Here is a 22,105-nt window from a genome sequence, read left to right as displayed (position 1 = left end):
TAGTTTTTAATTTGTATTTTTAGTGAGTTGCGTGGTTTTATGTAGGGAAGAACAGTCCACAGCACTTTGATTTATGAAACATTTCAAAACTAGTTTGTCTACCTGAAAATTGCACGTATGCCTTAAAAAAAAAGTAAAGTAATAGAAAGTAGCTTAACTGACAACACAATTTGGAGATTCAGTGTTGTAAAATTTTCTGGCAATGAATGTACTTCAGAATCAGAAGTACAAATACAAGTAAATTACACATAATGCATGTATGGTCTGGGTCATGGATTTTCAGATCCTATATTCAGCATTTTTCCTATTATCAGAATCAGTGTTACTTTACAATAGCGTTGCCAATAAAATAAATTGATTTAAAAATGTGCTGCTTTGGCTCTGGCACAAAGTAACTAGTATTTAAGGTTATCTAATATGCAGTGGAGTAAATAGCACAATATTAGACTTGAAACTATAGTAGAGTGGAAGTATAAATGAGCAGAAAATGGAAATACTCATGTAAAATACAACTTCCTCACAATTATACTGAAGTAAATGTACATACAGGCTCAACCTACCCCTGATTATATAATTTGAAACTCTTCCGTGAACAAGTAGTTTAATAATCTGCATGATAAATGTGTGCATTTCTTAATTTTTGCTGGCACATAATAAACTACATTTTTAGGACACCGAGTTCAAGTTCCTGTCTGGCACGCCTTTATTTTGAAGGCGCCCTCTCACAACATCCGGCTCCGCTCTGCTTCCTGAACCCAGCTTACCGCTGGTTCGGGTTTCACCGCTTTGCCGGACCGGAGCCTCGTTTCTGCCGCCGCAGAGCTGTTTTTTATGACAGCCAGGCTCCTGCTCGCTCCTTCTCGCCCCCTTTTCCTCCGAGAAGCGCCGAGGAAATGACTTTACCGTCGAGGATTTAGCTCGTTTTGAACACTTGAAGCCTCTTTGACCTGAGAGTTGAACCGCCGACTGTCACCATGAGAAGCAGGAGCAACTCCGGGGTTAAACTGGACAACTATGCCCGGATGGTGCAGCAAACTATCCTGAGACACCAAGTGAGTGTTTAATAACACTTCTGCTTATGATTAATACGCTTAAAGTTGAATTAAAGTCAGTATTTTCAGTGTAAGAGTCGCTGTTTTACACCTGCAGGCAGGTAATGCGCTGTTAGCCTCCAGTCTCTCGTGCAGGAGGTGGAGGAAATTAATATTACGCAAGGACCAGCACACAACACACACACATTACACACTCATTACTCCAGTGTGTGCTTGTTTTCTTTCATAGTGATGTTTTAAAGTCGTGTTTGATCTCATTTGCACCTGAATATTACACAAACACACTGCACAGGAGTGTTGTTGTCATGTTAAAACATGGTTAATCTGCAGCCTCCACCTTTCTGGAGCTGCTGGGCTCCTCCTCATCCCACAGGTGTTGGATGTGGTTGAGATCAGAAAGCATCATTACCTTTATATACCTAATAATAAAGGGCTTTTCTCAAACTAATGCCACAAGGCTGGACCATGAAAGACTCCCCCGGACAGTCCCACTAAACGTCCACATACTTTTGGACACTTTAACTTATATTTTAAAGTTGATACTTGAGTTAAAGTAGAAAAGTGTGAGCGTAAAATAGACCAAAAGTAAAAGTACTCGTAATGCAGAGAGGTACAATGTGCATTATATCATGTGATTATGATTAAAGGTGCAATATTCAAAAAAATAACTAAAATTATCAACGTAATGTGAAGAAATAACAGTTTTGATGTGATGATGTATTTTATTACAGGGATATATTTACATGCTAACCAGCAATATCTGACAATATACTTCATTTTCGCAAATTGCAACCATACAAGAGTTTTCTTAACAACATCGTGACAATATGTCTGATACTAAAGCAGCTAAATCCTCGACGAGCAAGCCGTTTTAAGAGCGAGAAGTGAAAAAAGGCCCTGCACACCTGTCGGTACTGAGGCCCTCGCTGTGGATGTATCTCGGAGCGTTACAGGTGATGCAAAAGAAATTTGACGAGGTCTCGGCCGCACTGAACGACATCACAACACGGCTGGAGTCGAGGCTGATGGACTTGGAAGTCCAAAGTGTGTGTCCCGACAGAGAGAAGCGAGGATGTGGAGGGACGCAGTCGGCTACGCTCTCTGCTTGACCTGGAGACCGAGCGGGGATCAAGCTTCACAACTCCAGAGACAAGCTGAGGAAACATAAGCGATTTAAAGTACTTTGCCAGGTGTTAGCATCACAACTGTGCAAGATGCAGTAACAAACCTGTAGGAGGACAGGTGTGTAGTTGAGATCAAAATGAAGGCCTGGGTCAAAAATGTGTGCGGTCAGAGCAAGGTGGCCAGAACTTATTGGTATTGGCCCATTCCACATAATTTAGTTAATAGAAACAGGGCCCTGCTACCTATACAACTTAACAGATGTATTACTGCACAAGTATCCCATATACATCATCAGAAACTAAAAGATACACTTAGTTAGTTTCCAGCAGGCTACATAAACCAAACCTTATGCTTAACTTCATCTAAACACAACCCTGATCTTAATCATTGTTGTAAAGTTGATAGAGACACAAAAGAGGAGCATTCCCGAGGTTTGAATCATCTGGCCTTTTGTAGTGAGCCGTAAGGAGGCTGAAGATGGACTATGAAGTGAACACACTCGGTGTGAAGTCACCGTTGAATCGGTCCCAAATGGCAGCCGGCCTGCAGTTGTACACAGCTCACTGCTCAGATGGATCACTGCACTAATGAGTGTGACAGTGAGAGTACAGCCTCGCTGCAGCCACAGAGCCAGGAGTCCACGATCATTCAGCTGATTAAGTATTGATAGTAAATCTGTCACTCGGGGAGGTCACGTGACTTAGTCAGAGATCTGCACTGTGCAGCCTTTAACAGTCTGTTCCATGAGTACAATAACTCAACACATGCTGCTCTTATACTCACTTTTCTAAGAAGAAGTAAATGCTGGAGCTTGTACATGACATGACATGTCAGCTTTCACGCTGGTGTATTTGTGCAACTTACCCAGAAACCACTTTGTGACACTTCTTTCTGTTAGTGATGAAACCGAGATCAGTGTTGAAAGAGTTGTCTCAGTTAAAGGAGCAGCAGTTTTCATTAAAATGTTAATAAAAATACAGACAAATGTTTATTAAAAAAGGACTCAGATCCAATAAAGAGAGGTTTGTCTTAATCAACTGGTGCAAGAAGACGTGTTGGCATTGATTTTGAGTCCAAAAGCCAAAAGTGAAGTCATGAAACTGCTTCTTTTGTCCGACTAACAGTCTAAAACCCAAAGACTCTTTATTTACCGTCATAAATGACAAAGAGAAGCAGCAAATCCTCACAACTAAGAAGCTGGAACCAGCACATTTTTCACACTTTTGCCTGAAAATGAACTGAAACGCTTAAATAATTGGCAACTAATTTCTTTTGCTGATCTTAGCAGCTCTTACTTAAATGCCACTTGGTATTCTTGTCACCCGTTTTGAATGTCTTGAGTTTATTGATTAAAACCTGTTTTTAAAAATAAATAAACATAATAAACATAAACTCCCCGGCTGTTATAATGTTGAGGCCATACGTTGTACAAAGCTTCTTGTTCACCTCGACGTCGCACCGTCCAAAGCCTCTCATTAGTTTGTGTTAACCGCTGACCTCTGACCTTTGACCCCTCTCTGTGTTTGACAGGATCCAGTAACGGGTCTTCTGCCAGGCGTCCCGGATCAGCCCCACTCCTGGGTCAGAGACAATGTTTACAGCGTGGTGTCTGTGTGGGCCCTCAGTCTGGCCTACAGGAAGAACGCCGACAGGGACGAAGACAAGGCCAAGGCCTACGAGCTGGAGCAGGTCGGTGCGAGGCTGCTTTCACTGTCTGCTGGCGCTGAAGGATCTCATGTTTCTCTGGAGCGGCGCGCTGAAAATGTTTAACCTTTAAACCATCTCCCTCTCTCTGTCTCTCTGTCATTAGAGCGTGGTGAAGCTAATGAGAGGCATCCTCCAGGGTATAATGAGGCAGGTATGTTGTCTCCAAATATGTACGGACACATTTGCACCGTTTCTCTTCATACTCTATTTATTTTGGGCAGATTAATTTGGGTTTACCAGAAGGTTTTTGCAGAAAACAGCAGCCCCCCCAAAAAACACAAGAAATTTAGCTGTAAATCAAAAACAACAAGCTAAAAGAAACTAAAATGCTCTGCAGAACTGACGGGAATAGATGCATAGATCTGTAGGTAAAATAACTGCATGCAAAAGTCTGTTTTTGGTTAATTTAGCGAAGTAATTACTGAAAAATCAAAGCATTAAAAATCCTATAAACAATACTGTATGTGTATATCACAATATAAACGATACAGACAAAGTCTCACCATATATATTGTCCTGTTGTCCCCCTCCAGCTGGATAAGGTGGAGAAGTTTAAATACAGCAGAAGTACCTCCGACTCGCTCCACGCCAAGTACAACACCAGGACCTGTGCTCCTGTTGTCGGGGACGACCAGTGGGGTCACCTACAGGTCGACGCCACCTCGCTCTTCCTGCTCTTCCTCGCCCAGATGACGGCGTCTGGTAAACAAAGAGTCATTTAAAGAAAAACTTATATTATATAACGGTGTTTATAGATTTGAATTTGATCTAATGTCATCAGTTTCCTATTTTGATGAGCAGAGAACAAGTTATCGAGTTTGTTTTATGTCATTTATTCCACTTACATCGGTTGTTTGACCACATTTTAGCTATGTGAAGGGTCCGTCCCTGTGTTTATGTGTTTGCGGCAGGTCTCCACATCGTCTACACCCAAGATGAAGTGGACGTCGTTCAGAATCTCCTGTTCTACATCGAGGCGGCTTATAAAGTGGCTGTAAGTGCTCATTCACTGACATGTAAACTGAGCTGCTGGTGATTTAACTTGAAATCCCTGGCTGCATTTTAAAAATTGGTGATCCATTTTCTGCATTTTCTGGCACATCGACACTGTCGTCGTCTTCTAATTCTGTTCTGGTTCCTTTCAGGATTACGGGATGTGGGAAAGAGGAGACAAAACCAACCAGGGCATCACTGAGATTAACGCCAGCTCGATAGGCATGGCCAAGGTTCATACACACAAACACACACACCCACAAAACACACTGTTCTTTTGTATTTCCTGATCCTGAGTGTGATATTGGAGCGAGCAGGTAGACGGAGGAGAAAACAGCTTCTGAGTGCTGAGCGAGAGCAGAGACAGAACAGGTGCGCCAGTAAAAAAATCTCTGGCAGGGTGGAAGGTGTCTAGTCGCTGCGACGGCCTTTACGCCGACCTTTAGACGACCCGGACACACCAGACTAACTGGGGATCGGGTGGAAGGAGTTTGTTTTGGTGCTGAAAGTGCACAAAGTAGTTCTAGCTCTTCTTGGGGTCCGTGTAGATAAAATTAACGCTGCTGTCAGGAAACTTCTCGGTTTAATAGTGGCAGACTCTTTTATTTAGCTAATTGAGAGCATGTTCGTCATGTTATTGATATTTAAGATCATTTTATGACATGAAAAAGTCTTGTATCAATCCATTTAACGCTTCAAGTAAAAGAAAACACTGATAGTTTCGAAATAACTGGCTCCTCGCCCTCCATGCCCGACCCACTGCTGTCCTTGGCTGGTGTTGAACAGGAGGTATCGGGTTCTCTTTGGTCTTCCAGGAATGGCGACTCACTCAGAAATAACACAGTACTCGCAGTACCCAGTGTGCACACACACACATGCCCACACACAGACACACACACACAGAGTTTAATTTAAGACTCTGGAAACAGGCACCGCTGCAGGACGTTCCCTCCTCTGATAACTACGTGCAGTTTTTAGTATTAATAGAAGCAAAACAGCAGAGAGAATTGATTGTAACATGCATTTTATTGTACTGCTACGGTCTAATACCACAATACATTTCATTTGATACTGCATTGTACAATATCACAGCAGACTTTATGAAATGCTGATACATTTTACCGTTTAATCCTCCTGTTATCGTCATCGTCTGGGTCAATCCTACCACAGCAAATTAAACCTCCACAACATCTTTGTAATTAAAATTAAGGCTGAGGAGTTTATCACGATGTCAGACTATGTATCGTGTTAGATTTTGGATATCGTTGTCATGCATAAGTGTTGTCTTTTCCTGGTTTTAAAGCTGCATTACAGTAAAGTAAAGTACAGTTTTGTTACTCACTGATCTCGTAGAAAGAATGATGATCTGTTGTCTTGAGTCCTGGTAAGAGGAGTGTTAGCGAGGGAGCAGACTTTGGCACGACAACCGTCCGTTCACTCTCGTTTTACCTCGGTTTCTATCGTCTTTGCCTCCTCCATCAGCAGGGTTCTTTCTCTTTTGCAGTGTAGAGTTTCCACAGTTATTCCAGTTTTTCCACCTGTCGTTACCTGATATAGAGACTGGGGAAAATGATGCCTCTTCCTGTTCAATCTATACGCCGATGATGGTGTCATTTTTCTACAGCCATCAGTGTTTACTCCAGATTATTTTGTGAAAGTACCAATAGTCGTCCCCACAATTTGCGTCAAAATATATGGTCTTCTGAGGGGATTTCAAAGGGTCACATGACTGCTGTTTGTCCTCCAGGCAGCTCTGGAGGCTTTGGACGAACTCAACCTGTTCGGGGCGAAAGGAGGACCAGGATCTGTGGTCCACGCCCTGGCTGATGACATACAGCACTGCCAGGTACACAAACACAATTATATGCGATCTTAACTTTCACTGTATTGTTTAATGTCAAATTTATCCCCCACGTTTCCTCCTCTGTCTTCTTCTTCCTCCCCCATCAGTCCATCCTGACGTCCATGTTACCCCGAGCCTCCATGTCTAAAGAGGTGGACGCCGGCGTCCTGGCTATCATCTCGTATCCCGCCTTCGCTGTTGAGGACATCAGCATCGTCAACATGACCAAGGAGGAGATCATATCTAAACTGCAGGTGCAGAGAAGTTCAGTGACAAAGGGAAAAGTCTATATAGTGTCAGGATGAAATTGTCCTTGCTAACTTCCTCTCTGTGTTTATTCAGGGTCGATACGGCTGCTGCAGGTTCCTCAGAGACGGACACAAAACACCAAAAGAGGTAAACAGCCAGCTTCTGTCAGATAAAACATTTATCTCACTTTGTTTGGATAAGAAGTGGATAAAAATACGCCTCTTCTTCTTTGTTCCTCCAGGATCCAAACCGTCTGTACTACGAGTCTGCAGAGCTGAAGCTGTTTGAAAACATTGAGTGTGAGTGGCCGCTCTTCTGGACCTACCTCATCCTGGACGGCATTTTTATCAACAGCCCCGAACAGGTTATTAACATCAGTGTGTGTGTTTCCAAGCATTGTTATCTCTTGCTTTTATCCTCGAGGTGAATGTTAAGATATAACCTCTGCTGATTCGTCCAGGTGACGGAGTACCAGGAGGCTCTGGAGGGCATCCTGATCAAACAGAAAGACGGGTTACGACTGGTGCCGGAGCTCTACAGCGTCCCTCCAGACAAGGTAAGGACTTTGTGAATGTTTATAAGAGATCTTTATCTTTTAAATGTGCTCATGTTGTTTATTTTACAATGATTTATGCAGCATTTTTACATTTTGTCTTTAACTTTGTCTGATTCTGTTGTTTGTTTGTTTGTTTGTTTGTTTGTGTCCACGAACAGGTGGAGGAGGAGTATGTGAACCCTCACTCTGTGGAGAGGGTCCCGATGGGTAAATTACCTCTGAAATGGGGACAGTCTCTGTACATCCTGGGAAACCTCCTGACCGAGGTGAGCTGTCATTTCACTTGCTAACACTAAAACATTTGCAGATTTTGGGGCTCTGACCTTTTAAGCTCTGTCTCATTTTTAAGGGATTTCTCGCTCCCGGAGAGATCGACCCTCTGAACCGACGTTTCTCCACCATCCCCAAGCCCGATGTGGTCGTACAGGGTGAGTTCATGGGACGTTTGAGGAAGTATCCACATGTTGATTCAGTCCTAGATGAGTGTTATGCCTTCTTTTTCCTCTTGTAGTGTCGATTCTGGCAGAGACTGAGGAGATCAAAGAGCTGCTGGTGCAGAACGGGATCGATGTGGAGACTGTTGCAGACATCCATCCCATCCACGTGCAGCCGTCCAGAGTCCTGAGCCACATCTACGCCAGACTCGGTACGACGTCAGAGGACATTTTCCTATATCTCTGTTGAAGGGACAGCGTATAGTCATTTAGAATTTGAAGACTTCCTGAAGTTAAAGACTTAATCTCACCCTCTGTTGCAGGTCGTAACCCGAGGCTGGGTCTGACGGGACGGCCCTGCAGGAGGATAGGAGTTCTGGGAACCTCCAAGTTCTACATCATCAGAAACACCATGTTCTCATTCACACCTCAGGTTAATAAGGAAAACGTTCTGTGATATGATTAATGAAAACGAGGCAGATTTTTAAACATAGTTACAAAAATAGAAAAGTGACATTTTCCCATCATCCCTCTGTTTCTCCAGTTCATCGACCACCAGCAGTTCTACTTGGCGTTGGACAACAAGATGATCGTGGAGATGTTGAGGACAGAAATCGCCTACCTCGCGTCCAGGTGGAGGATGACCGGACGACCCACCGTCACTTTTCCCATTTCACAATCTATGTTGAGTAAGTCCACACACACACACACACACACACACACACACACACACACACACACACCATCAAAATCTGTAATTGTTGCATCCCTAACTTATCTCAACATAACACCTTAAGATGTATTGGAAAGCTGAAGATGTATGAAAACCTGTGTGTGTGTTTCAGCTGAAGACCGCACAAACCTGGACCCTGCAGTCTTGGCTACACTGAAGAAGCTGCAGGATGGATATTTTGGAGGATCAAGGTGAATTGTACAGGGATGCATGTTGATGAGGTCATGTCTCGTGTGTTGCGTCTGGAAATTTGGAGGTTTTTATAGACATGAATTGTACCTGATCGACTCGGAGCAACGTTTTTTTTTTTCACATAAAACATTTTTGAATTTAAGTAATTTAAGGCGAAAATAAATAACTTTCCAGATATACAGCAATTCGGCTCAGGAAATATGATATCCGTTAATTTTATTTTGATTTAATTTAATAGAATAAGAATAAAATAACAGAATTCTGAGAAAAAAAAATTCTTGTGTAAGAAAACCACAGGTACAAAACTGATAAATCCAGTGTTTAATTTCCTCCTCCAGGATCCAGACGGGGAAGCTGTCGGAGTTCATGACCACTTCCTGTTTCGCTCACCTGAGCTTCCTGGACGGTAAGGGTTCTGTCAGCATGACCCGTCACGAGGAGGAGTATGATGATGATGATGGTGATGATGAGCGTAGCGGCGATGGATACGTGCATGAGTTACGTTGTGACGATGGTAAGAAAACGACAGACCGATGGATGGATGGGGAGGAATGGTGACACCTGGGATGGACAAACAGATTAAAGTAGTGCTGCTCGTTTGTTTTCCATCGTCGGTTTGATCATTCCTAGTAGAAGTACACAGACGCACATACAGCCACAGTAGCTGTACTCTGCCTGTATGTGCTGTCAATATCACGATTAACCATCTGTGACACTCCAAACACATGAATGTGACACGCATGCCTGACTCTATTTCTGTCATTGAGTGACTCTATTCTGAAATTCAACATATTAATAATTCTTTTAATATTTACAACCTGTGATAAGAAACATGAAATGTGACTAATGAGCCTGTGTCAGATTCTCATTAATCATCACACTCCTGCTTTTTCCTGCTGTCACACGATCACTCATCTGTCTCCCGTCCCCCATCTTCTCTGCTGATCAGTTAACGGCTGGTTGTCGAATGTCAGCAGCTGTTCAGAAACAGCGCTTCGCTTGTGTTGCATTAAAAACATAATTCATTTAAAAGCAAATGAGCTCACATTTACAAATCAAGAGCCAGAACCGCTGAGAACTGGTTCCACATTAGCTGATTCTTTTGAATCTTACACCTCCAAGTTTGTCTGCAACAACAACAAAAACAAAATGGCGTCAAACTCATTTGTCTACGCAGCTGGAAGCTTGCAACAAGAAGGGGTCATTCCCCGCTTCTCATTTCTCTGTTTGTACACCCTTGATTTGTTTCCTTGCCTCCTCTTGTTCTTGCGTCTTAGTTCCTCCCACCTGGGGTGAGGGTGGAGGAGGCAGGGAAAAGACATGAGGCGACAGGTATTTAACAAAATGAGATGGTGCCTTCATTTTAAAGTTAAATAGGAGGCGAAACACAGCTGCAACATCTGTCCTTTGTTATAGGCATTAAGGAATTAAGGCATTCACAGTTCTGCATGTTTTAACTGTTTCTGCACGTCTGGATTAATATGATATACGTGTGTTTTAAACAGCTGGTCTGTTGGTGCCTGCAGATGAGCTTGATGTCACATCGTAGAAGCATTTTGCTCGTGGATGCATAAAGCACGTCGTAGTCTTTAGAGTTTAAAGGGCCAGTTCACCTACAATCTCATACACAGGCACTGGTGTGTACTTACTCCATGCAGGTAATTCTTTCTAATGTTTGTTTTGTTTTAATATCCGCTCTAAAACACTGACGGTGAACAGAATTATGCTGCTCCAGACACTACAAATTAACATTTAAAGAAACTTAACAGCAGCATGTCTTTAGTAAGGTAAAGCCCACATTTAAAAACATTACATTTTAAAATCTGTGGAGTTAAACTCTTAAAATTTATGCCTGGATAGATGTAAAAATGTGTTTTGGGTGAACAAACCTGTTAAAACTGCCTAGTCTAGAGTTATTTGTAGATGTGTTTAATAGATCTAGATGGTGTATTTTAAATGTTAGGATTCTCTGAACACTAAATAAAGGTGAGTTGAATCTATTGTTATTTCACACTTGATAACCCGTTTTCTTCTCAGCTCTACGTGACTCATCATTTCTCTCTTTTTCTCCACCTCCGTCCTCTCCAGAGGCTGACGACCTCGCTCAGTACCTGGACCACCTGTTGGCTCTCTCTGCCCCCAAGAAGCCCAAGAAGCCGGTCAAAGGAGGTCTGGGGAGGTTCAAGGCCCTGGCCACAAAAACCAAGGAGATGGTGGCCCTGAAGAACAAGGCTAAGGGCCTGGACGTTCACAGTGAGTGGATCTGTAACTCGAGCGTTTTAGCTGCCTTCTGAAGATGTTGACACCGGTTTGTTGTTTTTGTCCAGATGTCAACATGTACCTGTCGAACAAGCTGTTCCGCTCCCCTCAGGCTCCCCTCAACCTGAACCTCCCAGAAGCGTCTGCTCAGCAAAGCTCTCAGGTCTGTTTTCACGTCTTCATGTAGTTTCTCATCTCGTCCGGCGTCAAAATTTTAACTCTTCACCTCCGTCCTCCAGGCTCCAGAGGTGTTGGTCACATCAGAGAGCGGCATCCCGAGAGACGCCAGCGGAGCCATCGACTACAACGCTTTGGCCCAGCTGCTAAAAGACACGCAGAGTCTCCAGGACCAGGCTGATATACTCCACATCCTCTTCAAAGACAAGTGAGATACACGCTGTACTGCGACTGTAGCACCCTACAGGCAAACATGTTTAAAATATGTGCAGTATCGGCCAAGAAAACACAATGTTTCTGCCCTTGTTTTCATTCAGGGGAATGGAGTGGGACACCAACCTGCACGGGAAAGGCTCGACGGTCAGGTCTCTGCTGACCGACCTTTACGAGAAGGCAGGCGAACTCAAACACTGGGGCCTCATCAGGATGATCTCCGGCATGTTGAAGAAGAAGGTGGAGGAGCTCGACTCGGTACGACACACACACACACACGCAGTTATAAATAACAGGGTGACATTCACTGAATGGATTTTCCTTCTGCCAATCTTCTACGCTAGTCATCTACACATTTGGCTCGTATCTTTCTCGTACATTTTTACTTTTTTCTCTTAAACGTTTGATAATCTCAGAGAATATATGAGATTTTTTATGACATTATAATGTGACTCTCTCCTGTTCTTCAGTCATGAACACAGGAGAGAAAACATCTAACATCACATCATTAACAGATGTTTTGCCTCTCAGGGCTTCCGTACACACCTCATGTTTTCCAGCACTCATTCTCTGATTGGTTGCGATCCGTCCGCAGGCTTGCTCTGATTTGCTGGCGCACCAGAAGCACCTGACCGTGGGTCTTCCTCCCGAGCCGAGAGAGAAAACCATCAAGGCTCCCATCCCTCCAGACCAGCTGGCCTTCCTCATCGACGAGGCCAGCGACAACAACATCAGCGTGGCCATCCTCACTCAGGTGAGTCACGTGACCCGCTGCAGTCACCTGAAAGTTTGTCCTCATGGCGTCTTACTTTAATCCGTCCCCCTTCTCCAGGAAATCATGGTGTACCTGGCTATGAGCATCAGGACTCAGCCCAGCCTGTTCAGCGAGATGTTCAGGCTCCGTATTGGTCTCATCATCCAGGTGATGGCCACCGAACTGGCTCAGTCGCTCAACTGCTCAGGTAAGACAGGAAGAAGGTGACAAAGTGGTGGGTTTAGTGTTGTGTTGACTAAAAAGTGATGTAATGAGTGTGTGTGTGTGTAGGAGAGGAGGCCACAGAGAGTCTGATGAGCCTGAGCCCATCAGAACTGAAGAATCTCCTCCACCACATCCTCAGCGGCAAAGAGTTCGGAGTGCAGCGCAGCGGTCAGTCCGCCGATCCGAACCCCTCCACCATAACCACCGATCAGATCCTGGGTCGCACACACGCAGCCAATCAGATTCTTCTCTTCTCCCTCCACAGTCAGAGAGCTGGACGCCGGCGTCAGTCCCGCCATCTCCATCCATCACCTGGGCAACGTGGGCGCCACCAAGAGCGAGAGAGCCGGCATCAGCAAACTGAAGAGCGACATGAAGATGGTAGGATTCAAACACACATTTTACAAAATGTCATCGTGTCTTTTTAAGACTTAAGTTGCCAGTTTCAGCAAAAAACAAAAGAAGATCCCGATTAAAAGAAAGAAGCGAAAGAAGCCAGTGTGTCATTCAAAGTGCCGATGGAGAAGAGAGGCTCTTATTTTGAAAATATTGTGCTTTTCACGGCAAAACCGACTTCTGTCTCCTTGCAGCTGGAACACAGGTTGTCTCTGACGGATCCCAGTAAGGTGACGATTGATAAACGAGTGCCGACGAATCAGATCAGGTGTTAATTCACCTCCATAATTGTGGGGAAATGAAAAGGAAGAGTCACGCTGACGGACAATTGTGGAGATTTTTCCAAATGAATCGATTGTTGAGGCCGACGTGAACAATCCTCAGTTTTAAATAAATCACCAGAGCAGCTTTGTTGACTGTGATTTATTTACAACTTGTTTGTTGTGTTGCAGGCGGAGCACAGGTTGTCGTTGACGGATCCGTCTAAGGTGAAGCTCACTCGAAGGCTTATTAACTATCGCAGCCTGAAATCTGCTTCTTCTTTCTCTCTTTTTACTGTGAAGTACAGAAACCCTGGGTCCGTTCTGTCTGATCTGAACTGTTTCGCTTCTTGTTTATTACTGAAGAACAGATGAAAGAAAGAAAAAGATCCTTAATCTTCTTTTTTTTGTTTCGATCCAGGAACCCAGGTTGTCTTTGACAGACCCGGCTGCAGAGGTGATGATGATGATGGTGATGTTAGGAGGAGTTGATTCACCAGGAGTTGAGGAGGATTTTATTATTGGCTTTGGTATTTTTTAGCTTTTAGCATTTGAAGATTGACATTTCTGGGTTTTGATTGTGATTAATCAGCTGTTGGTGAGTTAAAATGAAGTAATAATTGAGGTTTATGATGTCAGTGATTCTGACATTCGACTTTGTTTAATTTAGCTGATTCAAAACGGTGAATTTGATGTTATCCCTGAAATAACGGTTCGATATGCAGCGATCGCTTCAAGTGTTTGTAGGCGTCGAAAATCATTTTCTTAATTTTATTTATTCAGTGTTAAATCGTCCTCTGAGGAGAAACAGAGGCAGCGTCCTTCATCTCTGAGTCTGTGATGCAAAGTGGATTTTTCTGTCTCTATTTCAGCTCGACCAGTCACTGTCCTTCCGTCGCAAGGTGACAAAAATAACCACGTTTAACGAGCTCTTCTGGGTGTTAATTCATCCGAAAACAATTAACACAAACATCAACTAAAAGTCATGGAGCAGCTCATACAGCGACTAACCAGCTAATTCTCAGTGCGTCAGGGCTGACGCAACGCAAATATCTGTCATTAACGAGTCTGTGTTGTGAGTAAAGCTACAACTCAGGATTGTTTTCAGTATCATTGTGAAGGTTATTCTCTGGATTAATAATCTTTTGGTCAATATAAAGCCAGAAAATAGTCACAAATGCTATTTTTGTCAAACCATCAGCCCCAAATCTAAATATATCCAGTTTATTTTTGTGTTTATTTTACATTTTAGAAGCTGGAACCAGAGAATATTTGGCATTTCTGCTTGATAAGTGATTTAAACTAGAGCCTGACTGATGCTGATATTCAGGAGTAAAACCTTCCGATATCGATATCACAAAGATGGTTATCAAACACTTGTGATAAAAATATGTAATGGAGGCAGGATATTTTACATCCACGAGCTAAAACAGTAAACTTCACTCAAAAATGTTATAATTATAAATCACCCCCAGCATCGTTTGCTGCACTCTGTTCTTTAAAACCAAGAAAGTTTCATATTTCTAGACAACTTAATCAATATAATGCAAATAAACAGTCACAAATGCTACTTTGTGTCAAACCAACAGTCTAAAACTGAAATATATCCAGTTTATTTAACATTTAGAAGCTGGAAACAGAATATTTGGCATTTCTGCTCGATAAATCGGGCCCTAATTTAAACAACCTTTCTGTTGATACGACCCTTTAAACAACACGCTTTTTCATCTGCTGTCTCACGATGCTGAACTTTGTTTCCCTCGTGTGCGCTGGAGCCACGTTATGAACCTGCTCAGCAGCGATTTAATCTGTTTGTTTCTGTTGTTTTCTAACCTCATTTCTATAATTTTCTCATCCTTGATTCTGATTCACGCAGCTTTTTCTCCTAACTTCTCGATGCAAGAAGCAAAAAAAAATCCCCTGGCTTTTGGGTTTGTTTTTGTCGCCTTCACTGTTTGGAATCCATTTTGTTTTTCATTTTGTGCCTCTATTTTTGTTTTCTTTCTCTTTTTTTCTCTGCCTTGTTTCTATTTCTTTCCTCTCAGAGCATGAGATCTCAGTCTCTGGACATAGAAAACATTGAATCCGGGGTAAAAAATTTGAGATATTTCTGAACATTCTGCAAGTTTTATGTGCTTTACGCTTCAAAACAGGCAGAGGGCGCTGTTCTTCCACCACAAACACAGCATTAAAGTATGATTTCCTGTCGTTCTGGCTGTTCAGAGGTACAGGTTGCCGTCCATAGAGTCTCTGGATATTCCTGAGGGCATCCCGGCCGCCAAGGACACCAGACAAGGCCAGTGGCTGCGCAGGAGGCGTCTGGACGGAGCGCTGAACCGAGTCCCTGTGGGCTTCTACCAGAAAGTCTGGAAGATCCTGCAGAAGGTGAGTCTGCACACCAGGATCAGGTGTTTAAATGGCCCACTTTCTTTTTTCCGGGTTTCTAACACCAGGATATGATTATGTTTTGCATTAATTTTTATTCTGGATGCTCAAAAATCAATCCTAGTGGCAGAAAGTAGATATCTGCACATATATTTTAGTGTCAAAGCCATGAACGTACCCAAACTTTGTCTTCCAGTGCCACGGTTTGTCCATTGAAGGGTTCGTCCTTCCTTCTTCAACCACCAAAGAGGTAACAACTCGGACGATATATTATAGCAGACAGATCTGTAGCTGTGTTTCCCTCCTCATCTTCTCGTCATCCTCTGCCTCCAGATGACACCAGGAGAGATCAAGTTCTCCGTCCACGTGGAGACGGTTCTGAACCGCGTCCCTCAGCCGGAGTACCGACAGCTCCTGGTGGAGTGCATCCTGGTGCTCACCATGCTGGCCGACGTGGACATCCCGAGCATCGGCTCCATCATCCACGTGGAGAAGATCGTCCACCAGGCCAACGACATGTTCCACAAGGATCAGGTCAGCAGGACGTCAGAACACTCTCAGATCCACTGTTAATATTTGTGATCAACTCAGGCAGGATTCCCTTGTTTTCGTCCTCCTGCAGAAGGACCTGGGGGCAGAGGAGCACATCCTGGAGAAGGACCCGTCCACCGGAGTGTGCAGGCTGCTGTACGACAGCGCCCCCAGTGGACGCTTCGGGAGCATGACCTACCTCACCAAGGCCGTGGCGGTGTACGTGCAGGACTTCCTGCCCAGCGGGTCGTGTGCGGTGCAGTGAGGGAGCTGGTGAAACCACTCAGGAGAGGATGAAGCTAAAATTTCTCACGTTAAAATAACAATAAATTAACAGAACAGGAGGAGGATCTGATCTATATTATCACTGTGTGTGTGCACGATAAATATGTTTATGGACAATATAATGACTGAAATACCATTTTTATGACCATTTTATTCCTCTAATAGAAAGATAATTTAATCAAATGATGCAAACACCCTTTAGGGAGAAAATAAGAAGAAAAAGTCAGAAAGTTTTCAGTGACCCTGATCCTCTTCTATAGGAACAAATATAAACATTTTCAAAATAAAAAAAAAACACACAACAAACCAGCAAAAATGAAAAACGATAGAAAACGTAACTATCATGAGAGGCACATGTTACATTATGTTTCATTTATGTGAGAATCTGATCAAACTTTAACAACAAACTCACATAAATTTATCAAATACGTCTAAATAATTTAAGCTTTTTTTTGTTTTAGGTCAAAACGTTGTGTTGACGGGGCGCTGACACGTGTTACTGTCAGACTGGAGCAGCAGCAGCTCTCGTAGCTCCGCCTCAACTTCTTATTTACGATGTTACGTACACAGAATATACTGCTAAGCTGTGCTTGTGCGTAGGAATACGGACGTTGTACGGTTGAGGGAAAATAGTCCCAAAGAAAAGGGCTGTCTGACGCTTGTCTACACTTACGTAAACATATTGTGTGCCCTCTTTTAGGCGGCTAAATTACTTCCTGCTGTTGGTGCCTGACTACCGATGAGTACCTCATACAACCCCACATCAAAAGACCCAAACTATATCGTTAAAGTCAGAACTTTTTTTCACCGTGGCACTAATCAGCGTCCGTATACGTAATATTAGTGTGCATGTAAATGTAGTCGGCGTGTGTTAGTACGTTAGGGACTATTTTCTCTTGCGTTAATACACAACTTGGTGCTCTAGTGATTATTTACTGATACCAGAGCGGCCTGGAAATAAACCACAGTGCTCGTGTTGATCGTAGTGCAGGAACATGTGACCCAGTGTGGCTCTGTGGCACATATTTGACCTTGAGTCCTGATGTTTCAACTTTTTAATAGGTGGGAATAAATGTGATTTAACCCTCCACAAAACGAGTGAGTCACCGCTGACTAACACGAAACCTTTCAGCCTAAACACAGTAGTCAGACTTTATTCACGCCATTTATTTTTTCATCTATAACTTTATCCTAATTTATTGTCACATCACACGTGCTTTTGCGTCGCACCTGCTAAAACCCACTTTACCTCCGATCCTACGTGCTGTACGATGTATAAAATAATGCCAGATATTAGATAATCTACTATTTATTTTATAGTTCTCAGATGATAATTAAAGAAAAAGCTAATATAGACGTGTCTTTAAAGAGGACACGGGTCAGTTCGGGAGATTTCTTCGATGCCTTAACACTGTCGCACTTATGAAGCTACAGGTGCGCTGTTTTATTTTTAACTACGCAACGACGCAGACTTGAAGACGCGGTCGTGAAAAGTTGATTTGTTTGAAATGAACGCATGCCGTTTACGTAGTTATTGTTGGATGCAGTGACTAATAAAGTGCAATTTGGATTTTTGTCCTCGTAATAAAGGAATTGCCTTAATTTACTGTCATTTTGTTTTGAGTTATTTAAGTGTAATTGCATTAAAAACTTAAAGCCATTTACTCACATCTGCTGTTTTACATTTGTATGGACACGTGTCACCGTTCACGGTTTGCTGCATGAAACTTTTAAGGGAAATGAAAAGATGTTACATGGAATAAACGATGGTGACTCAATAACGTGATGTCTGAAGACGTGAGCGCCACACTCCGAACAATCACGGCAGAATGAGGGAGTCGCTTCTCTACGTAATGTTAAAGTCTGAAAACAAAGTCCAGCTGAACAACTTTGATGTTTTTGTTGTTTTTGAAACTAATTCTGTATTAAAACGGAGAAAACACCTCGTCTCTGAGCACCTTTTTTTGCATTTCTGTCAGTGTTTTATGTTCTTGTGCACGTAAAAGATCTTGAAAGTTAAAAAGGTCAAAGTCCGCACAGAAAAACGCTGCTCCTGAACGCCTCGTCAGTAGTCCCGCCTTGAGTTCTGTGACATGGTGACATCACACTACATCTCGGAGTCACACATTTGCATAATTTATGGCTAGTTTGTCATATAAGAATTGAATTAGCACAGCTGCTCTGTCGTCATATGCGGTGCTGGCTCAGGCATGTGCCAGCTGACCAATCAGAGGAGACTGGGGGAGGGGCCTTAAAGAGACGGGAGCTAAAACAGCATTTCAAACAGCTGGACAACATGAGAAAATGTGTTTTTTGGGCATTAAAGCATGTAAACCTGTTCCGAGTAGTAACCAAAAAATAATTAAAGAGTATGCCATGTCTCCTTTAAACTAATCTGGGTCTATTCAATTGCTTGACAAAAGGGTTTTCCAGCCCGTTCAATCATATCGGTCATGTATGATATCTATAAAAAGTCCTCCTGCTGTTTAAAGGGTAGCAATAAAGGTTTTACATTTCAAATAAATAAAAACTTTGGTAATCACCTATTTATGTGTCCATCCAAATTCTGATAACACTTGAAAATAGTTGTCTCAGATGTCTTCTTCGTCTTCATCACTCAAAATATCAAACCCTTCTCTCACTGGGCTGTTGGAAGATGAAAAATGTCTTCAGGCCTCCAGCAGGTGGTGCAACACTCCACAATTTATCTCTCAAACAAGATTATTTGATTTTGGTGACCTTGGGGAAGTTGTTCTTGCATCTATATCAGCTGTTTCTTGTTTTTGTTTTCTTAATATCACAGTCAGTGAGAGATGCTTTGTTCTCTTTCTTACAATATGTTGTTTTTCTGAAACACTATCGCCAGATTTTCATACAAAACTGTAACTTAATCTCTAATCTAATACCGTTTAATCTATTAGTCTGTCAAAGTATATTATTTTATCTTTCCTTGGCTGCTGCTGTGATTTGCTGCTATTTTCCACCTCAGTATAAGGTGAATGCTTTGGTTAAAGTCAGGAAAAGTGACAGTATAGCGTGCTCTGCTAACGAAACGTGGTGTTTAGAGTTCAAAGTTTACTGATATTAAACACAGACGGAAATACATGACCTGGGTTATATACATCCAGAGCAAGCAAAGAGACAGGAATAAACACAGACGGGTTTCTGTTCAGGCCTGAAAGTATTGATTTCTGGCTCTGAACATACACGGTGCAACATGGTCAAAGACAGTTAAACTAACATTTTAAAAAAAGTCTTAAGACGTTGGATCAAATGACTCAAATGTAAAACATATGACCCAGTTTGCATCAGTCAGCAGAAGATAAACAGTCTCATAAATCTACCAAAAGATTTCTCAAGATTCGTGTGAAACAGCTTCTTTTCTCTCTTATTTTGTTTTCTATCCCAGTAATTCCTGTTTTTAATCAGCCTCAAGACTTTGGTGCAGACATTTATACAAACATTTCCATTACGTTTGGCAGAAACACTTATGTCCAGAAGGTTTTTGACCTTTTTAGCCTGCACTGAAATCTTCTTAAGCTAGCTTGTTTTCCCTCCATTTTTACTCTTTCTCTGATAGTTACCTTTAGTGTGTAAGTTTCCTCTGCTAGCAGATGCAGAAGCTGATTAGCTTACACTGAGCGCTTGCTAACATTAAGCCCTTTTCACACAGGTACGTAACATTGCTGGCTTCATTTTCCTGTTAAAGTTGTGGCATATTTTTAAGTCAGATAAAGGTAATTATAATGTTAATGTTTCTTTATTTATAAATGACAGGACATTTATAAAAAGTCATGCAAGCTCGCACATATTTGGCACTTGAAACTCTGCATGCTGTGACTTTCCAAAATGTCCGCTGTAATGTCTTTCAAGGCGTGCTGTGAAGGGTTTATTTCACGTAAATAAACGGAAATTGTAGAAATGATATTGTTGAAATAAAAGTCCAATCAGACGCAGCTCCAGACCTGTTATGGACCCAAACTGAGGTTAGACTACGACAGAGCAAAACTAAAAGCACAGTTTGCAAAACAGACGTGAAAGCAGAGGAAAGGTTGAACTATTTTTATGATGTAAACAGTACAAAAATTCCAAGCGAGCCTGTTTCTGTCTGAGTTTGCTCACAGCTCGTATGAAGAACACTGTGTGCGAGCCAAAAGTTGACCAGATGACTCTTGCCCAGATAACTTTGATTGATAGTGACTGGAGGGATGTGGCCAAGATCGACATCAGGCCACAGGAGCACAAAGTTTTCACATGAAGGAACAGTAAACACATTTTTAAAAAACAGAACTGGGATGACACCATTGTGTTGCCCTATTTTAATGTTCGCCTCTCTGATTAAAGGCTTAATGTGACTTTAAACTTTCAAAATGTGTGTAATACATACGCCAAAGTCTGTAGAAAACACACGCATCCAAATATTACACATCAAAAGTCACTTGTTTTGACTTTTTACCAAATCCATGATCTTTTTCTAAACTTAACCTTTTTTTTGCCTGAAGCTAACCGGACTGCGACTATTTCACTACGTTCACACACTTGTTTTAACTTACGCCTGTTAGTTAACAATGTAATGTATTTAATTCATGTCTCACACGTAACGTAAATTAACATACTTATTTTGACCCAAATAATGATCTTTTCCTGAACCTAACCAAGTAGTTTTCTTGCCTAAACCAAACTGCGACCACTTCACGTTATAAAAAAAGTCACTTGTTTTAACTTACGTCCAACCAACAAGTTTATTTTGACCTAAACAATAATCTTTTCCTAAACCTAACCCATAGGTTTTGTTGCCTGAACCTAACCAAACTGCGACCATTTCACATAAAAGTCACCTACTCTACCTTGCATCCTTCAACCAGCTGAACAGGACATATTTAACTAATGTGTAATATACTTATTTTGATCGAAACCATGATTTATCGTAACCGAGTAGTTTTGTTGCCTAAACCTAATCAAACTGCAACAATTTCAGGTTACTAAAAAAGTAACTTGTTTTAACGTATGTCTGTGAGTTAACGGACGTAACGTGTTTAACTAATGTATACACACAAACACACACAGGAAACACTCATGCAAACACACACTTCACTGACTCTGCACATTTTTTATATGAAGCTGAGAGAAATCCTTCAGGAGACATTATTCTTCTTGCGTCCACATGATTTCCAGCCCTCGGTTTGTCTCCCTCGCACTCTTGGCTCCGTCTCTGTCGTTGGGAAAGGCTGAACAATTCAACGGCCAGCAGCTGTTTGACTTTTGAACGCTGATGGCAGATTTCGGTCTCGAGTCAGCACATAAAAAATGCAAAAACTCAGATGAGTCAGAGCGCATGAGTCAGAGCGTGGCAGTGAGCGCTGCAGATGTGTTAAATGAGTTGCAGGAGATTTAGATTGTGAAACAGTGCTGGACGAAGTATTTAAATCCGTATATATTATATAAAATATTATTAAATTATTATTACTAATGCATCAACATGCACTTTAAGTATCATAGTTACTGTTGTAGCTGGCTACATCTTTATATACAGCTAGTTTAGTCCAGTGGAGCCTAATCTAGGGGTTAATCTAGGGGTTAATCTGGGGGTTAATCTAGGGGTCAGGCCTACGGAAGACCTAAACAGTCATGCATCATATAATTTCCTGTTTTTCTTGATAACAACTTAAATTTTATTTGTTTTTTCGAGACCAGGAGTTATTTATGTCAATATCACGGAATAACAAATGTTGTTTT

The 22,105-nt window shown here is 42.2% G+C and overlaps 1 protein-coding gene across 3 annotated transcripts; it reads left to right on the top strand.

Moving 5' to 3' along the window:
* The first annotated feature begins 775 nt into the window (after window positions 1-775).
* Window positions 776-18,311, top strand: phka1a (phosphorylase kinase, alpha 1a (muscle)). 3 transcript variants are annotated; one of them, XM_073474551.1, is made up of 35 exons: window positions 776-1,052; window positions 3,708-3,866; window positions 3,988-4,035; window positions 4,418-4,586; window positions 4,796-4,878; window positions 5,030-5,110; window positions 6,625-6,723; window positions 6,828-6,974; window positions 7,063-7,116; window positions 7,211-7,333; window positions 7,430-7,525; window positions 7,684-7,791; window positions 7,875-7,953; window positions 8,037-8,171; window positions 8,283-8,392; window positions 8,504-8,648; window positions 8,805-8,883; window positions 9,223-9,398; window positions 10,973-11,137; window positions 11,212-11,306; window positions 11,383-11,528; window positions 11,638-11,791; window positions 12,129-12,287; window positions 12,366-12,495; window positions 12,579-12,680; window positions 12,778-12,893; window positions 13,103-13,138; window positions 13,361-13,396; window positions 13,590-13,625; window positions 14,041-14,070; window positions 15,214-15,258; window positions 15,392-15,553; window positions 15,750-15,803; window positions 15,887-16,087; window positions 16,176-18,311. In XM_073474551.1, the coding sequence occupies exons 1-35, from the start codon at window positions 975-977 to the stop codon at window positions 16,347-16,349; spliced, it is 3,810 nt and encodes a 1,269-aa protein (XP_073330652.1). In that variant the 5' UTR covers window positions 776-974; the 3' UTR covers window positions 16,350-18,311. The 3 variants fall into 3 exon arrangements, with proteins under 3 accessions (XP_073330652.1, XP_073330654.1, XP_073330653.1); XM_073474553.1 differs by lacking the exon at window positions 13,103-13,138; XM_073474552.1 differs by lacking the exon at window positions 14,041-14,070.
* The last annotated feature ends 3,794 nt before the right edge of the window (window positions 18,312-22,105 follow it).

This window comes from Pagrus major, chromosome 10 (genome assembly GCF_040436345.1).
Source record: "Pagrus major chromosome 10, Pma_NU_1.0".
NCBI classification, from domain to species: domain Eukaryota; kingdom Metazoa; phylum Chordata; class Actinopteri; order Spariformes; family Sparidae; genus Pagrus; species Pagrus major.
This window is presented reverse-complemented; position numbering and strand designations above follow the sequence as displayed.

Coding starts and splice junctions, on each gene's coding strand:
- phka1a (XM_073474551.1), top strand. CDS start 975: ATGAGAAGCAGGAGCAACTCCGGGGTTAAACTGGACAACTATGCCCGG. Junction 3,867..3,987: donor AGGCCTACGAGCTGGAGCAG/GTCGGTGCGAGG, acceptor CTCTGTCATTAG/AGCGTGGTGAAGCTAATGAG. Junction 12,681..12,777: donor GTTCGGAGTGCAGCGCAGCG/GTCAGTCCGCCG, acceptor CTCCCTCCACAG/TCAGAGAGCTGGACGCCGGC.